At 45.8% G+C, this 14,373-nt stretch overlaps 1 protein-coding gene across 2 annotated transcripts in view; it reads left to right on the top strand.

Annotated features, from left to right (window-relative positions):
• Catsper2 (cation channel sperm associated 2) overlaps window positions 1-14,373 on the top strand; it is a 79,614-nt gene that overhangs the window by 46,637 nt on the left and 18,604 nt on the right. The window contains exons 1-6 of one of the 2 annotated variants that reach the window (XM_023724071.1): window positions 7,486-7,621; window positions 8,281-8,454; window positions 8,694-8,762; window positions 11,691-11,863; window positions 12,307-12,462; window positions 12,610-12,734. In XM_023724071.1, coding sequence (XP_023579839.1) covers window positions 7,486-7,621; window positions 8,281-8,454; window positions 8,694-8,762; window positions 11,691-11,863; window positions 12,307-12,462; window positions 12,610-12,734 — 833 coding nt within the window. Of the gene's footprint in view, window positions 1-7,485; window positions 7,622-8,280; window positions 8,455-8,693; window positions 8,763-11,690; window positions 11,864-12,306; window positions 12,463-12,609; window positions 12,735-14,373 lie in introns of those variants that run through there. The other variant, XM_023724072.1, reaches the window with a different exon arrangement.

The following is a 14,373-nucleotide window of genomic DNA, read 5'->3' as shown; positions in this document are numbered from 1 at the left end:
AGAAGAAGAAGAAGAAGGAGAAGAAGGAGAAGAAGGAGAAGAAGGAGAAGGAGAAGAAGGAGAAGAAGGAGAAGAAGGAGAAGAAAAAGAGGAAGAAGAAGAAGAAGAAGAAGAAGAAGAAGAAGAAGAAGAAGAAGAAGAAGAAGAAGAAGAAGAAGAAGAAGAAGAAGAAGAAGAAAATATCAACACAACATACATTTCTTGACTTTCTGTGGGCCAATTACTCTACCTGAATTAGTTCTTTTAACTCCATCTCCAGACAACCTCAAACAGTGTTATGGTTTGTATCTACATGTGCCCCCAAAGCCTCATGTGTCATGGGGTGGACTTCTAGAGCTTATGATTAATTCATGATCCAGTGCTGGGATTAAGGGAGTGGGTGCTGCACCGGCCCTGGGACAGACAGCCTGTGTGCGGCGTGAGGGAGAGGAGGAGCCTTGCCCTCTGTTGCCTAAGCCGGAGCTGTTGATCCTTCCTCTTCACTCTTGCTGTTTTGCCGTTTTCTGCCACATGAACAGCTGCCCTCTGCCATGTGCCACCCTGCCTTCAAGCCAGTTGAGTATGGACTGAAACCTCCACAAACTGTAAGCTAAATAAGCCTTTCCTTCCTTAATTTTGGGTGTCAGGTATTTTGTCTCAGCAATGAGAGAAAAGTAACCACGCAAACAGGAAATGTTATTGTCTCAATTTTATAGATGAGGAAGCTCAGAGAGTGCTTCTCTTGTCACCTGCAGTCAGGATGTCATCCAAGAGCTGCTGAAAATGCGCTCGAGTTCTTAGCTAGAGTCTGAAGAAGAGTGTTTTCTGTACAAGTCCAAAAGAAAGCTGTGTAGACGAGAACACATAGCAAGAACAGGACTTAGGGCAGTTCCTCACGTAGAGCGAGCCCGGAGACCCCAGCCTCTCAGGCCTGCGAGTCAGATCCCGCCTCCTCAACAGCCACACACTCTGACTCAGCCATTCCATCCCCGACCTCTGCAGTCTCTGCCGCTCTCAGCTTAAAGCCTGGACATGGAGCTTCCGCAGGAACACAGAAGCCAGAGTCTAGCCCTACCTCTGCTCAGGACTGGGGGCGTCTTTGGATCACACCAATCTCTTGCCTCCCACATCAACACAGGCCCAATGCGCCTGACCTGCGCAGCCGCTGCCCACACCACTCACCAGGGCAGTGACTCGCTGTCTCTGCTACTTGTTCCCTGCGTTATCTGACAACTGTTTCACTTACTTCCTTAGTTCCCTGGACTCTCTCTTCCTATTCTTAGCATGACCCTCTGTCCTGGTTTTTCCAGGACAGTCCCAATTTCCACCTATTTTCCTAGAGTAATCAACAGTGAGCCGTTTAACCCTCAGAAATGTTCTGAATTGGCTGATAAATGACTCACACCACATGCCAAGGCTGCTGTCCAGTTTCCTGTGTTTCCTCCGTCTGACTCCTGGCAGCCTGCCATAACCTTTGAGGGGCCGGCAGAATCTTCCAAGCGCTCTTCTCACATGGCCACCTTTCCTGGTGTGGCCCTCCTACTCACCCAATCAAGGATTTTTTCTCCCTGTGGCATCTGAGAGCAGGAGGGAAAGGAATGAAGAGGCAAGACAAGGATCAGGAAGAGAGAGAAAAAATCATTTCATGATATGGAGATCAAAAGAGATAAGGAGAAGCCTCATACCCAGTTACACGAGCCCCCAGCCAGTCTCCAGCCATCCCTGCTGGGGCAGCAGTGGGAAGCAGGCTTAGCAAACGGGAAGTAGGCCTGGGGAAAGTGAAACAACTCTATTAAGAAAATCACCCCCAGGCCCCTGCCCCGGGGCATAACCTCCGGCCGCTGGCTCTTCAGCCACCTGCTTGCCCCACGGGCTTGTTCTCCAGGGCCCTCGCTTCACCAAGCTGCCACTCTGGCTCCGTCCTCTCACTGCACCTGCAGGAACATCCAGCCTGTCACCTTTCAGGCCATGCAGCACATTCTCCACAACATGGTCCACGCCACTCAGCCCAGGTGCAGGCTGGAGGCAGAGGGAGATCCCAGCTACTGGGCCCAGTTCCGACTGGAGGACAATACACATCGCTCATCAAAGAAGCCAGAACAGATCTGGGGGATAAGGAAAATGAATGTGAAGTCACAGCAATGAAGAGGGTGGAAACAGGGCGCTTGGGGAAGGGGAGCTCTTGGGGACGAGAGGGCCCTGTGCTTTCCTCCTGCATGTGCTGGAAGGAGTGGCCCAGGGAGCCAGTGTGCCCCAGATGCCACCCTGGAGTACTGTCATCCTCCTCCACCCTGCCTTCCCATCTCTGCCGTTCTTTGAACTAGGAGTCTTTCCCCACGGCCAGATTAAATGCTCAGCAGCGCTAACAACCCTAAGGTCGAGGCGCAGGAGGTACAGAACGCTGTCGACAGTGACACACTCTAGAAGGAGAATGTGAGGCCGACCCCACTGACATCCGGGTCAGCGGCCTCTTTCCTGGTCTGGGGCTTACGGCCATTGTACTGCTCTTGGATCGCAGGGTCAAGCAGCTCTGCAAATACCCGAAGGGGAGTTAAGAGGGAGAGGTGGTTATGGAGTGGAAATTCCTCACAGACTTCAAGCATGGATTTATTTCAGTGCCAGAAAATGAGTATAGGCTTGGCCCATGGTCTTGAGGGGAAACAAGGGGTCTTTAGGGAGAAAGCAGTGGGAAGATGAAGGGTTTCTTAGATTGGTTAAAATCAGATATGGATCATTCAGTATTTTACACCACAACATAAATCATAAAGAGCTCTGAGTGTCTAAAATTCTCTAGAAGGTGTACAGGAGTCCAGAGTAACTAGTTTCAGTGTGAAAAAAAAAATACATAGTTCTTAGAGATACACACAAGCAAAACCTTTTCTGGCTAAAGACTACAAATAAGTGGTCAAACATCTGACCTCCTGCTAAGATGTTGAGAAATTCTCTAGGATGTTTAAGTGGGGTGCAGTGGTACACTCCTATAATCCCAGGTACGTGGAAGTTGAGGCAGTAGGACTACATGTTTGAGGCCAACATGAAAGATTTTTCAAAAACCCTGTCTAAAAGAATTACTGAGTATCAGGCAGGCCAGATAGCTCAGCAGACTAAAGCATTTGCTCAGACAGAGTGCAGCTGCTGGGGTTCAATCCCTGGCCTCTCCTTTCCACCCCACCCCTGGGCAGGTTGAGACATTTGAGACTGGGCGTGGTGGCTCACGCCTGTAATCCCAGCTCTTGGGAGGCTGAAAACAGGAGGATCACTAGGAGTCCTATCTAGTGGTGAGACCCTCTACACCTTGTAGACCCTGTATTGTATACAAAAAAAAAAAAGGAATTACTGAGTATCTACTACAATATTTGTGGAACCTCTAGGTGCTGGGGACAAAGTTGTAAATAAGCCAAATGAGATTTCTGTTCTCATGGAGCTTACAATATAGCACATTTCCAGATAAATTAATAATTTAAAAAAATCAGTAGTAAGCGCTAAGCAGAGAATTAACAGGACGATGAGATAAAAATGACTGGCTACTTTTAATCTGGTGACCTGAGAAAATGTTGCTAAAGAAAACTGCAGCCAGGATCTGAAAAGCACAAAGAAACAAGCCTTGCAAACAGGAGGGAAAGACGGCTTCGGGCTGTGTGGAGAGTCAGGGGGGAGGCCAGAGGTCAAGGGGTCCTGAGATAGCATCAGAGCCAGGAGCAGCCGTGCTGGTAGCGCTTCACAGCGGAATAAAATGCTGTTTCTCCCTCTTAGCCTTCCATTACAAAAAGGTAAAATACGCCTGATCTTTAGATAAACACAAGATGAAACTGTCATAGATCATCCCTGAATGTTATTTTCCTAATCCCCTGTGACTGTGCAGCCAGCTCCCACGTGGCTCTCCTTGCTCATCGCATCCGGGCCGCAGGGCCTCCCTGCCCCTGTAACACACCACGACAGCCTGCTTTTCACCGCTTTCCCCTCTCTAAAAGGCTCTAGCCAAGATCGTCTCCTAGCTGGGCTCTTCCTTCCAGGGTTCAGCTCAGAGGTTTCTTCCCTGACCACCCTGACTCTGTGGTTCCCCTACTGTAAATCAGGACCGCCTGATCTTGTTTTTCTCTCCTAACGCTCTCATCCCTAGCTCAAGTTTATTTTATCTATATAAACTTTTGACTTTTAAAATTGTGTTAAATATGTAACATAAAGCTAGGCCTGGTGACACATGCCTGCAATCCCAGCACTCTTAGAACGAGAGACTAGAGAAGCATTAAACTCAAGCCCAACCCAGGCAACAGAGTGACTTAGTGAGACCCTGTTTCAAAATAAAAATAAGAGGGCTGGAGTAGTGACTCAGTGCAAAAACTCAGTGACTCCTGAGTTCAATCTACAGTAGGAAAAAATATATATGTACATATTTTTTTTTTACTATAGACAAGAAAGTTTTATTAAAAAATTTTCTCAGTTAGATTATCAGGTCAGAGAAGTAATAATTTCAGTAAGGAGGACTGAGACTATATTTGTTCTTACTCTCAATTCAAGTCCATAAATTGAACTTTAGTAAGCAATAAGATATTGGCCATTTCTTCACTTCTTTGATCCTTTCATTTCCCAGCTTGTCAACGAAGTATCAATTTATTAACTTAACTTCAATAAGACTAAATGGTATATATGTACATATTATATATATCTATATATCATAAAGTTCATCATCTCAACCATGTTAAGTACATTTATATTTTTATGCAACCAATTTCCATAACTATATTCACCCTGCAAAAGTGAAATCCTACCACTAAACTCCCGATCCTTCTTCCAGTCTGACAATCCACCTTCTGCTTGAAGACAGCTTTCCTTGGTATTTCATACAATGGAATCGTATGCATTTGCCTTTTACGATTGATTTTTTTTCACTGCGTCAGAATTTGCTTCTCCTTAATCCTAAACCACACTGCACTGCATGTATTTACCACATTTTGCTTAATCATTGATTGACAGATACTCGAATAACTTTTTTAGCCATTGTCAGTAATGCTGTTATCAATGTGAACAATGAACTCTATAGGGTCTGCTTTCAATTCTTCTGAGTACATACCCATAAATGGAATTGCTGGATGTGGTAGTTATACCTTTAATTTCAGAAGACTCACCATGCTGTTTTTTTCTGGAGTGAGATGGAACTTCAGGTGTTGTTTTAATTAGCATCTATTTTCTTCGGGGGGGGGTGTGGTACGAGGAATCAAACTCAGGACCTCACACTCGCCCTGCAGGCCCCGTGACACTGAGCTAAAACCTCTGGCCCCTCCACAATACTGCTTTTAATGGCAGCTCTATCATTTTAAATTCCTATCAGCAGTGCACAATATCATTGCCACCTTGCTGCTCCCAAAGCAGTGACAATGTAGTCATTCTGTCATTTACTTTTTCTTTCTTTCTTTTTTTTTTTTTTTTTTTTTTTGCAGAACCAGGGATTGAACTCAGGCCCTTGCGCTTGCCAGGCAAGCACTTATTCTGTCATTTACTTGTAAGGAAAAAACTACATGGAAGAGTGACAGCAGCTGGCTACATATCTCAGTGCTGAAGCAGTTCCTCAGGTACATGGCTCTGGAAATTGCCATGGGAGACAGGATGACTGCTGCAGATCAGGTCTGTCTGCAGAAGGCAAAAATATCCCTCAGTATACCTCAGAAACACAGACATCCCTATCGAGGCTATACTCCTGGCAAGTGCTATGTTCTTTAGTACCTTTATCCAAAAATGTACACCATTCTTTCAGTGCCTTCTGCATAGAAGAGAATAGTGAGCAAAGTATTTCATACCTTGATCAGGAATTGTCTACTTTTGGGTTTCCTCCATTGTAAGCAGAAGCCCAAAGAAGTAAAGAGAGAATTAAATACAGTTGCTGTTTTAAATTGCATGAATGAGCTACTTGTACTTCAGGGGAAGAACCTAGCTCAGGAAAATGTGGAAATACAGAATCTGAAACCAGGAAGTGATACGGACCATCTGCGCTGCTATGCACAACTGCATAAGAACAAAACCTCCAGGAGGGAAATTATTGTTTAAGCAAAGAAAGAAAGAAAAAAAAAAAAAGGCTATTTTAATGGGTGTGAGATGGTTGCTCATACCTAACTCAGGTTTATTTGTATCTTGAGGTGGAAACTTGGTAATTAGCCTTAAAAGTATCCCATGCCTTAAAACAACCATTATTGCTCGAGTAATGATCTGAAGTTGCCTCCACCACCAGGACCGTTCGGGTTGGCAGGGCTAGAGCTCGCTTCCTTCTGGACAGATCTGATTTAGTTCCCCTTAAGGAACTCATGCAGCGGTCACGCTGGGTCCACCCAACTTCTCCAACACCCGTTACTTTCTCACAGAGGGGCTGGTTTAGTCAGGCCTCCTAATTGATAATGAGCATTTGAAAATAAAATAAATAAGAAAATGAGGATTTGGACACATTGTGATAGAATTATTCCTGTCAGCCTAATGGGAAGGAGAAACAATCGCCAGGCTCAGGAAAAGCCCTGATTGCCATTCCGCAGCCTCTGGGCGACCTCGGGCGGTGAGGAAGCCCTCCATGCGCACTGGAGGCTGGAGGGCACTGATGCAGAATCGCCGTCGCTGACCAGCCACCGGCAACCGCACGCTGCAGGGCCCCGCGCCGCCGGCAGCGGAAGTCCCGCCCCGACGCGAGCCGGCCAGTGGGCGGGGCCTGCGCGTGCCCACTGATTGGCTGGGCGGCTGGCGGGAAAGCGGGTAACCGGCGAGGCGCGCTGGGCTCGTCCTACTCGAAGGAGCCGGGCGGCGGGGGCGCTGAGGGGGCGCGCTGAGGAGGCCCGGGTGGGAGGCGGGTGTGCCGAGGTGAGACCCCTACCCGAAAGACGAGCGGAGGAGCTGGCGCCCGGGCAGTGCCGCAGGGCAGGCGCGAGCAACCGGGCAGCCCCCCAGGGCCCCACGCGAGCCCGGCGGGCGCTGTGTGGCGCGCAGCTGCGCCCGGCCCTTTGGCCCGAGTGCGCGCCCCTGGAGCTGGCCTCGGCTCGGGGCAGCCGCGGGGGCCAGGTCGGCGTCGGGCGCTGTGGCCCCAGCCCTCCGAGCCTGCTCGTTTTAAACCTGTTTTTAAAAAATAACTTTCTCCACGTCCTTTTTTACTTTTCTGATACTAGGGTTTGAACAGGGCCTTCACGTGACCTACATTGCTAGCCTCTTACACCTTCTTTGCCTTTTTTTTTTTTTTTTTCTTTTTCCTTTTTTATGCCACTGATCTATATCCCTGGCCCTTTCTTTGCTTTTTGAGAAAGAGACTCAGTCCTTAAACTGACTAGGCTGGGCTTGGGCTTCGAGTCATCCTGCCTCAGCCTCCCGGGGTGCTGGAATGGCAGGCCCATTTTGCCACCACACTCAACCTTCTCTTCCTACTTTTATCTTCTTTTGTTTGAAAACACATGCTCCAGGGTGCACATACACCTCATAATCCTGTTGCCACTCTAGGAACGAAAGACCCTTGACCCTTGATTCTTTTTCTTCACAGACATGGCCACGTGTAATAACCACACCGGGCCCATGTGCCTACCCAGAGCTGAGGCCATTCGTTCTCGTCGCATTGTCCTGGAGCATTTTCAGGCCTCCAACCAGTCTGTGCCACTCTACACGACCCGGGAGATTCTTGGTTAGCAGCCTGTTTTCTCGCTGCACTCATTTAGGACCCCTGCCTATATCTTCCAAAACCCAGGAAGCAGAGAAACACATTTAAAATTCAGGGAAGACTGGTTTGGAGGTTACACCAAACTTGATAAATCATTTCAAGTGTTTTACAACTAAAGTACAATATTTTTCTCTGCACTGGAGATTACATGGCCTTCACCCTGAGTCCCACCTCAACCATTTATTTTAGCATTTATTTTATTCTGAGGCAAGGTCTCATTAATTCGTTAAGTTGCCAAGCTGGGCTTGAATTTAGGATCCTCCTACATCAGCCTCCCAAAGTGCTGGGGTTGCAGCCAGCCACCAAACCTGGCTTATGAATACGTCTTTGCCTTTTTAGGATACTACTCTTGATTAACTAGGAAAAGTCTCTGCCAAAGATACTTAAAGCTCAGAAGTTCGAGCCTGTTGCTTTTACTGTGGGTGTTGTCAGTGTTGGTCATAAGCAGTGCATAAACTTTCACCCACACTAACACATTTACACACACACACACACACACACACACACACACACACAATCTCCCTTCTGCTAACCTTAAACTCCTGTGCTCAGTCACCCTGCCTCAGCCTCTCAAGTAGATGGAACTGTAGTCAGGCTCTATCATTTTTAAATTTTTACTCTAGATCCTTCCCATCAGAAGTCTCTTAGGTTGAGAGATCAACACCAGCAAGTGCGCTTCTCCACCAAGCAACGGCACGTAGGACGGGTTTCACATGCCCAGCGACTGCTGTGTAGATTTCAAGTCCGCCACAGCCCTTGGCCGCCTCTTTCCCTGTGGGCTGAATGGGTCATTGAGCGTATCCTTTCCTGTTAGTCATTCTTAGTCATGGCTGTTCACCATCGGCCTGCTGGTTTCTTTTTCCCACACTCCTTTTTCCTTCATATTCTCATGGCTTATATTGTTTCTTCCTTTTCTTCCCTTTTTTTCTGTGGAGAACTCAAGTCCTCTCACTTCGGCTTATATTCTTGCCCATGTTATTTCAGCTGTGTAGATCAGGAAGAATCCTGCTCTGTATGTTTCCTTAACAGAAACCAGATCCTTGGTTCAAGAACAGCATCAATTTCCTCATCGTTCTGAATGCCATTGTACGGATGATTACAACAGGTGATAACTGAAAGGAAGAGGAAATTGGGGTTTAGCTTTCTTCTCATTTGATCATTTTACATTTTTAATATCATTTGAATGTAATAACTTGTGGGATAAATATATTAAGGCCCTTGGAATAGAAGTTGTGCAATTGCTGGGCGTGATGGGGCACATCTGTAAACCAGCACTCCAAAGGCTGAGGCAGAAAGATGGCTGCAAATTCAAAGCCAGTCTGGGGTACATAGGGAGTTCAAGGCTACCCTGACCTCCACAGTCATAAATAAAACAAAAAATTTGTGTAACCGCTAAGATGTGGAAGCACCTGGAGGGCTCCCAGGAGTGCTGTGCAGGAGCACCGGCACTCTGCACACTCAGGAAGGTGGCGGTTATGATAAGGCACCAGCCAAAGGGACTGGAGGTGAAGGATCAGTTGTATTCCCAGGGCCTTGCTGTGGTGGACAAGCGCTCCACCACCAAGCCACTGCCTCAAGCCCTGAGCCTTTCTGTTAGACACCGGCACAGAGCCATGAGTGAGCTAACATTTACATTTCAGAAGTGTATTTAGGAAGATGATTTACATATGAATTTAAGAAGCTCAAAAGTAGAATTAGGGATGACTGAGGTAGTAATCAGCCCCTTAAAATTACAAAGGAGGTAAATGACTAAGACCTATAATGAGTTATGGCCAGGCGTATAGCTCAGTGGTGCAGTGCCTGCTTGGCAAAAGTGAGGTCCTGAGTTCAATTCCTAGTACAAAAAAAAAAAAAAAAAAAAGAGTTACATGAAATATATTAAAAACAGAAGGCCATTGGTAGAATTAGTGAGTGCATTTGGTTGATAGTTCAAACAAGCTACCAGAAATAATGGAAAGAGAGCAGAAGCGCTTGCTTGTTTCCTTCTACTTCTTTTGTGGGACTCTTATGCTTGAAGAGTCCCTTCAGTGTGCTCAGGTCGAAGTACTATAAGTACTAACAATACCTGATGTCCCAATCCTGCTTCTGTATGTACTGTACACTTTATATACTTTGAGTCACTCATAATTTCTTGTTTCTTTATTTCATTTTTAATTATTTTTTTCTGAGACAGTTTTGTTTTTTTTTTTTAATGTATTCTAGGCTGGGACTTACTATGCAGCGGGCCTCATACTCAGTGATCCTCCTGTCTCAGCCTCCCAAATGCTAAGGTTATAGGTGTGCACCACCAAGCCTGGAAAATCCATATTTCTAACATGATTGCTGATAAATTTTCATGGCATAAAGGCAAGAAGGATTTTGCCAAGTGCAATGTTCTTTGATTAACAGATTTGTTTGAAAAACTATTTCAAATAATAAAGATAAATATCGAGGCTTTGTTAGACTTAACTTTTTTTCTAGGTCACAGTCCATGTTGTTACAGATCAGGAAAAAAATTAACTAAGTCAAACCTTCCGTCTTTTTTGTTGTGTGATTTTTTTTTTTTTTTTTTTTTTTGGTGGTACCAGGGATCAAACTCAGGGCCTTGCCCTTTCCAGACAAGCACTTATTCCACTGAGCTATCTACCCAGCTCCTAATTTTTTTTTCCTAAGTTTTTTTTGTGACCAGTTCAGCCCACCCTGGGGGTGGGGCTGGCATGGCATGTGGTACCAGGGATCAAACTGCGGTCCTTGTGTTTGCCTAAGCTTGCCTAAGCAGGTGTTTAGACCACTGAGCTATCTTGGCAGCCCTGTTATGTGATTCTATTTCCCAGTAATATACATATAATATTGAAAGCCTCCTTTGCCTATGTTAAGTATTTCACTGTTTTTATGTTACATAAAAAAGCAAAGTGAGGTAAAAAATATTTGGGACAAGCGTATTATTAAACATTGTATTTTTAATGCTTGCTTCTATATAATATATGTGAGGTTCCATCCCTGGTGTGCTGTGCCGGCCCCACCCCCAGGACACATTGAGATGGTGACTGAGATTGGGTGTGGAGGCACACACCTATAATCCCAGCCCTTGGGAGGCTGAAAACAGGAGGATTGCTATGAGTCTAATCTGTGTAGTGAGACCCTGTAGACCTTGTACTAAATGCATTAAAAAAAAGAAAATTTGTGAGGCTGGCGTGGTATACGGGCCTGTAATCCCAGGATTCAGGAGGCTGAGGCAGGAGGATTGCATGTTCAATGCCAGCCTGGACTGAATGATAAACTTAGGCTCTGTGTATGTGTGTTCTATTGTTTTTGTTTTTCTATATGGAAGACTGAACCCTGTGCTTTCACACTGAGCAGTATCATCAGTCCTTTTTATTTATTTTGAGACCGAGATTTGCCAAGTTGTCTAGGCTGGGTTCAAACTTAATGATGCTTTTGCCTTAGCCTTCTAGGGTGCTGGGATTACCAGTATGTGCTATTGTGCCTGTCTGTCTAGGTCTATTTTAACTGTTTGAGATGTCATTATGAAAGGTAATTCTGATCATCCCACAAAAGTACCTGATGAGAGAGAAAGTGAAGAAGAGAGTTAAAAGATAGAGGCCACAAATGAAGGAGTAGTAGTTAATAAGCAGCAAATAGCAGCAGGGTTCTAGAGAATTTAGCTCACATTGTGGAACAAATCAGTACTCATCAGAGAACGTGGGGGCAGATGGGTCCCGGAGGATGAAGAGGTTTCCTGTGCTCATTGGATGCACGCCATGGATCCAGTTTCTTGTTTCGCATCTCGGGTAAAGCACTTTGCACAGCCACGTTTTCATCCTCCTCTCAAGGCCCAGTGCTTTCAGTGGATTTTGGAACTAATTTAACAATAACCACAGGGTGGGGGCCAAGGGAAATCCTTAGACCTCAGGATGGGCCACAGCCATGGAAGAGAAATCAAAGAAAAGTGGAGCAACAGTGGGCACAGCTGTGGCTCATGAGTGAAATCCGTCTGCATGGTTTGACTTCCCACTTCCTTAATTTGTGTTTTTCCTCTGCTCTGCTTTCACAGAATTGCTGGATTCCACAAACAACAATCTGTGGCCCCTGATGCTGTCTTTGGAGGTGGCGGTTTGGTTTATCTTGCCTGTTTTCATTGTGGAAATCCTTCTGAAGTGGGTAGCCAGCTTCTCTCTGTACTGGAAGGACCCCTGGAATGTCTTTGACTTTGTTGTCACCCTGTTGGTAAGGACAGCCAGTGCCTGAGCACCAGCTAGTGGGTTGCAGAGTGCACCTAGTTGACTGGAAACAAGAAAACAGAAAGACATGAATACAGATGTGCCTAACTTCCTTTGATTTTTGGAGTCAACACCAGACATTGCAGAGATTGTTGGCATTAGGAGCGTGATGATATACAACACCCCAACAGTGACAACTGTCAGTCCCTGAGCACCCAGTGAGTTCCGAGCACTGTTGGAAAATAAGCTCTCATGTTAGTCCCTCTTAAACCTCAGCAAGTTGAAACACAGGGCATCAACATGCAGTGTAGAAAGGCTGAATAGGAAACAGTCCCCCAAGAGCTAGTCAAGGGATGACGCCAAGGAACGGAGGGGGCCAGGGTGGGGAAGACAGGCTGCTGTGCTGAGGAGCTTTCAGGTACGTTGCACTTATGATCTTGCTTCCCACAGCCCTTACTTTATGAAATCTTGGTGCTGGGAGGGGTAACAGGCCATCCCGTGTGGCTCGAGCTGCTGAGTATCTGCGGTGTGATGCGGTGTTTCAGGCTCTACGCACAGTTCCATCAAGTCCGAGTCATTATTTTGGCCCTGGTCAGAACCTTCAAGGTGATTTGATGCATGCAGCTTCAGTGTGGGGACGTGGGCTTTGCCACTGTGTAACATGACTGGGCCTTGTGGGGGTAAGGCGGGACTGGGAAGGCCAGATCAGCCTCGTCTGCCTGCCTCTGACTCACTTGAGGTCCTGTCCTCTAGAGCATCCGATTTCACTTCATGTTGCTGCTCATCCTCTTCTACATTTTCGCCGTGGCCGGTGTCTACTTCTTTAAGGATTACAGCCGTTCAACTCTCCAGGACCTGGAGTACCAGGAGGCCTTCTTGTAGGCAGGGTGGGGGAACGCTTGGGTGAGGGAGGGAACTCCGGTTAGGTACTTGCAGCTCACGCAAAGCACAGTAATGCAGAAGGGAAGGATAGCCTGGGGAATCTGAGCAGAGCACAGCAAGCACAGGGAAAGCGAAAGCGAGGGAACAGCGAGAGTAGCTCTGGCTCTGGTCTGAAGGGCAGATGGCTAGTTCTGGGTATTCTAAATTTAAACACAAGTACCACATTTTAATTCAGTATACTCCTGTGGAGAAGCCCTGGTTGCTATGATTAGTTACCAGTTTTGGAAAATGGGAGTCATAGGTGTGCTGCCTCAGAAGATAAATGAGATAATGCATTTATATGCTCTGCACAAGACACCATGAGTAGTCAAAAATGTCACTGTGTCTCGCAGACAAGATCATTACTGAACCCTCTTCAGACATCAGGTGTGGCCATCACACAGGAGCTCCCCTGTGTTCACTCTTCAGTCGAATTCCTAAGGCCTCTGTCTGGAAAACACTTGCTTCGAAGAAAGTCAACTTGAATTGAGAGAGATAATCTTGTTCTTGAAATTTAATCCAGTCTTATGAGAACCTTCCAAGTCTTTCTTAGACTCTTCATGGGCAGTTTTGTAAAAGTGGACCTAGAAGTCATTCCTGATGTTTTCAATAAATTATATGTAGGGAACTAAGAAGGAAAGAGGAAAAATTTAGATACTTTCCTTATGTGGATATAAGATTTCACAATAGTATCTAAATTTCTTTTTCTTTTGGAGTGTCAGGAATTGAACCCCTGTCCTTGCACATACAAAGAAAATGCTCTACTAGTGAACTATATACCAACCCTGAAATATTTAGTTTATGTTATTATTATTTTTTTTTTGGCGGAACCGGGGATCGAACTCAAGCCCTTGCGCTTGCCTGGGAAGTGTTTATTCCACTGAGTCATCTTCCTGGCCCCTAGCTTATGTTAATTGTATTAATTTTACAATTTTTATATTTGTATACATTCATTCTCATTAATTATTTGGGACTTGATATGTTTGTTCAGTTATCCATTTCTTATTTACCTGGGAGTGCCTAACAGTGAACTAGAGAGGATAAAATCCATAAAGCAGGGCTGGGGAGATAGCTCGGTAGTCTAAGCGCCTACCTGGCAAGTGCAAGGACCTGGGTTCAATCTCTGGTACTGCATGCAGTACCAGTCCTGTAACCCTGGGTGTACCATGTAAGCCCCTAAACTGTGTGTGGTGGTGCCCCCTATAATCCCAGCACTGGGGAGGCTGAGACAGGAGGATCACTATGAGTCTGAACTTTGTAGTGAGACTCAGTATCAAATAATAATAAAAAAATCCATAAAGCAGTGATGAATGAATGAATTTAGAAGAACTATTTACTTTGATTCATTCATTGTTAAAAATTTAGCCAGTACTTGTTGAGTATAGTACTTACTCTGCTCCAGGACAATTAGAATAGTGAGAGGCATTCCTTGGTTATTCATAATAAAGGAAAACTAAATAAAAATAGCTTCAAGCTGAAGGACAAATAGCCAAAACAAAAACTGAATATGGGGGGCCTGCCCCTTAGCTCAGTTCTTTAAGTGGCTGCTTCAACAAAGCAGTCAGGCTCAGGTTGCTGTGGTTCGATCCCCACAAC

The sequence above is a fragment of the Octodon degus genome, unplaced genomic scaffold (genome assembly GCF_000260255.1).
Source record: "Octodon degus isolate 3935 unplaced genomic scaffold, OctDeg1.0 scaffold00105, whole genome shotgun sequence".
NCBI lineage: Eukaryota > Metazoa > Chordata > Mammalia > Rodentia > Octodontidae > Octodon > Octodon degus.
This window is presented reverse-complemented; position numbering and strand designations above follow the sequence as displayed.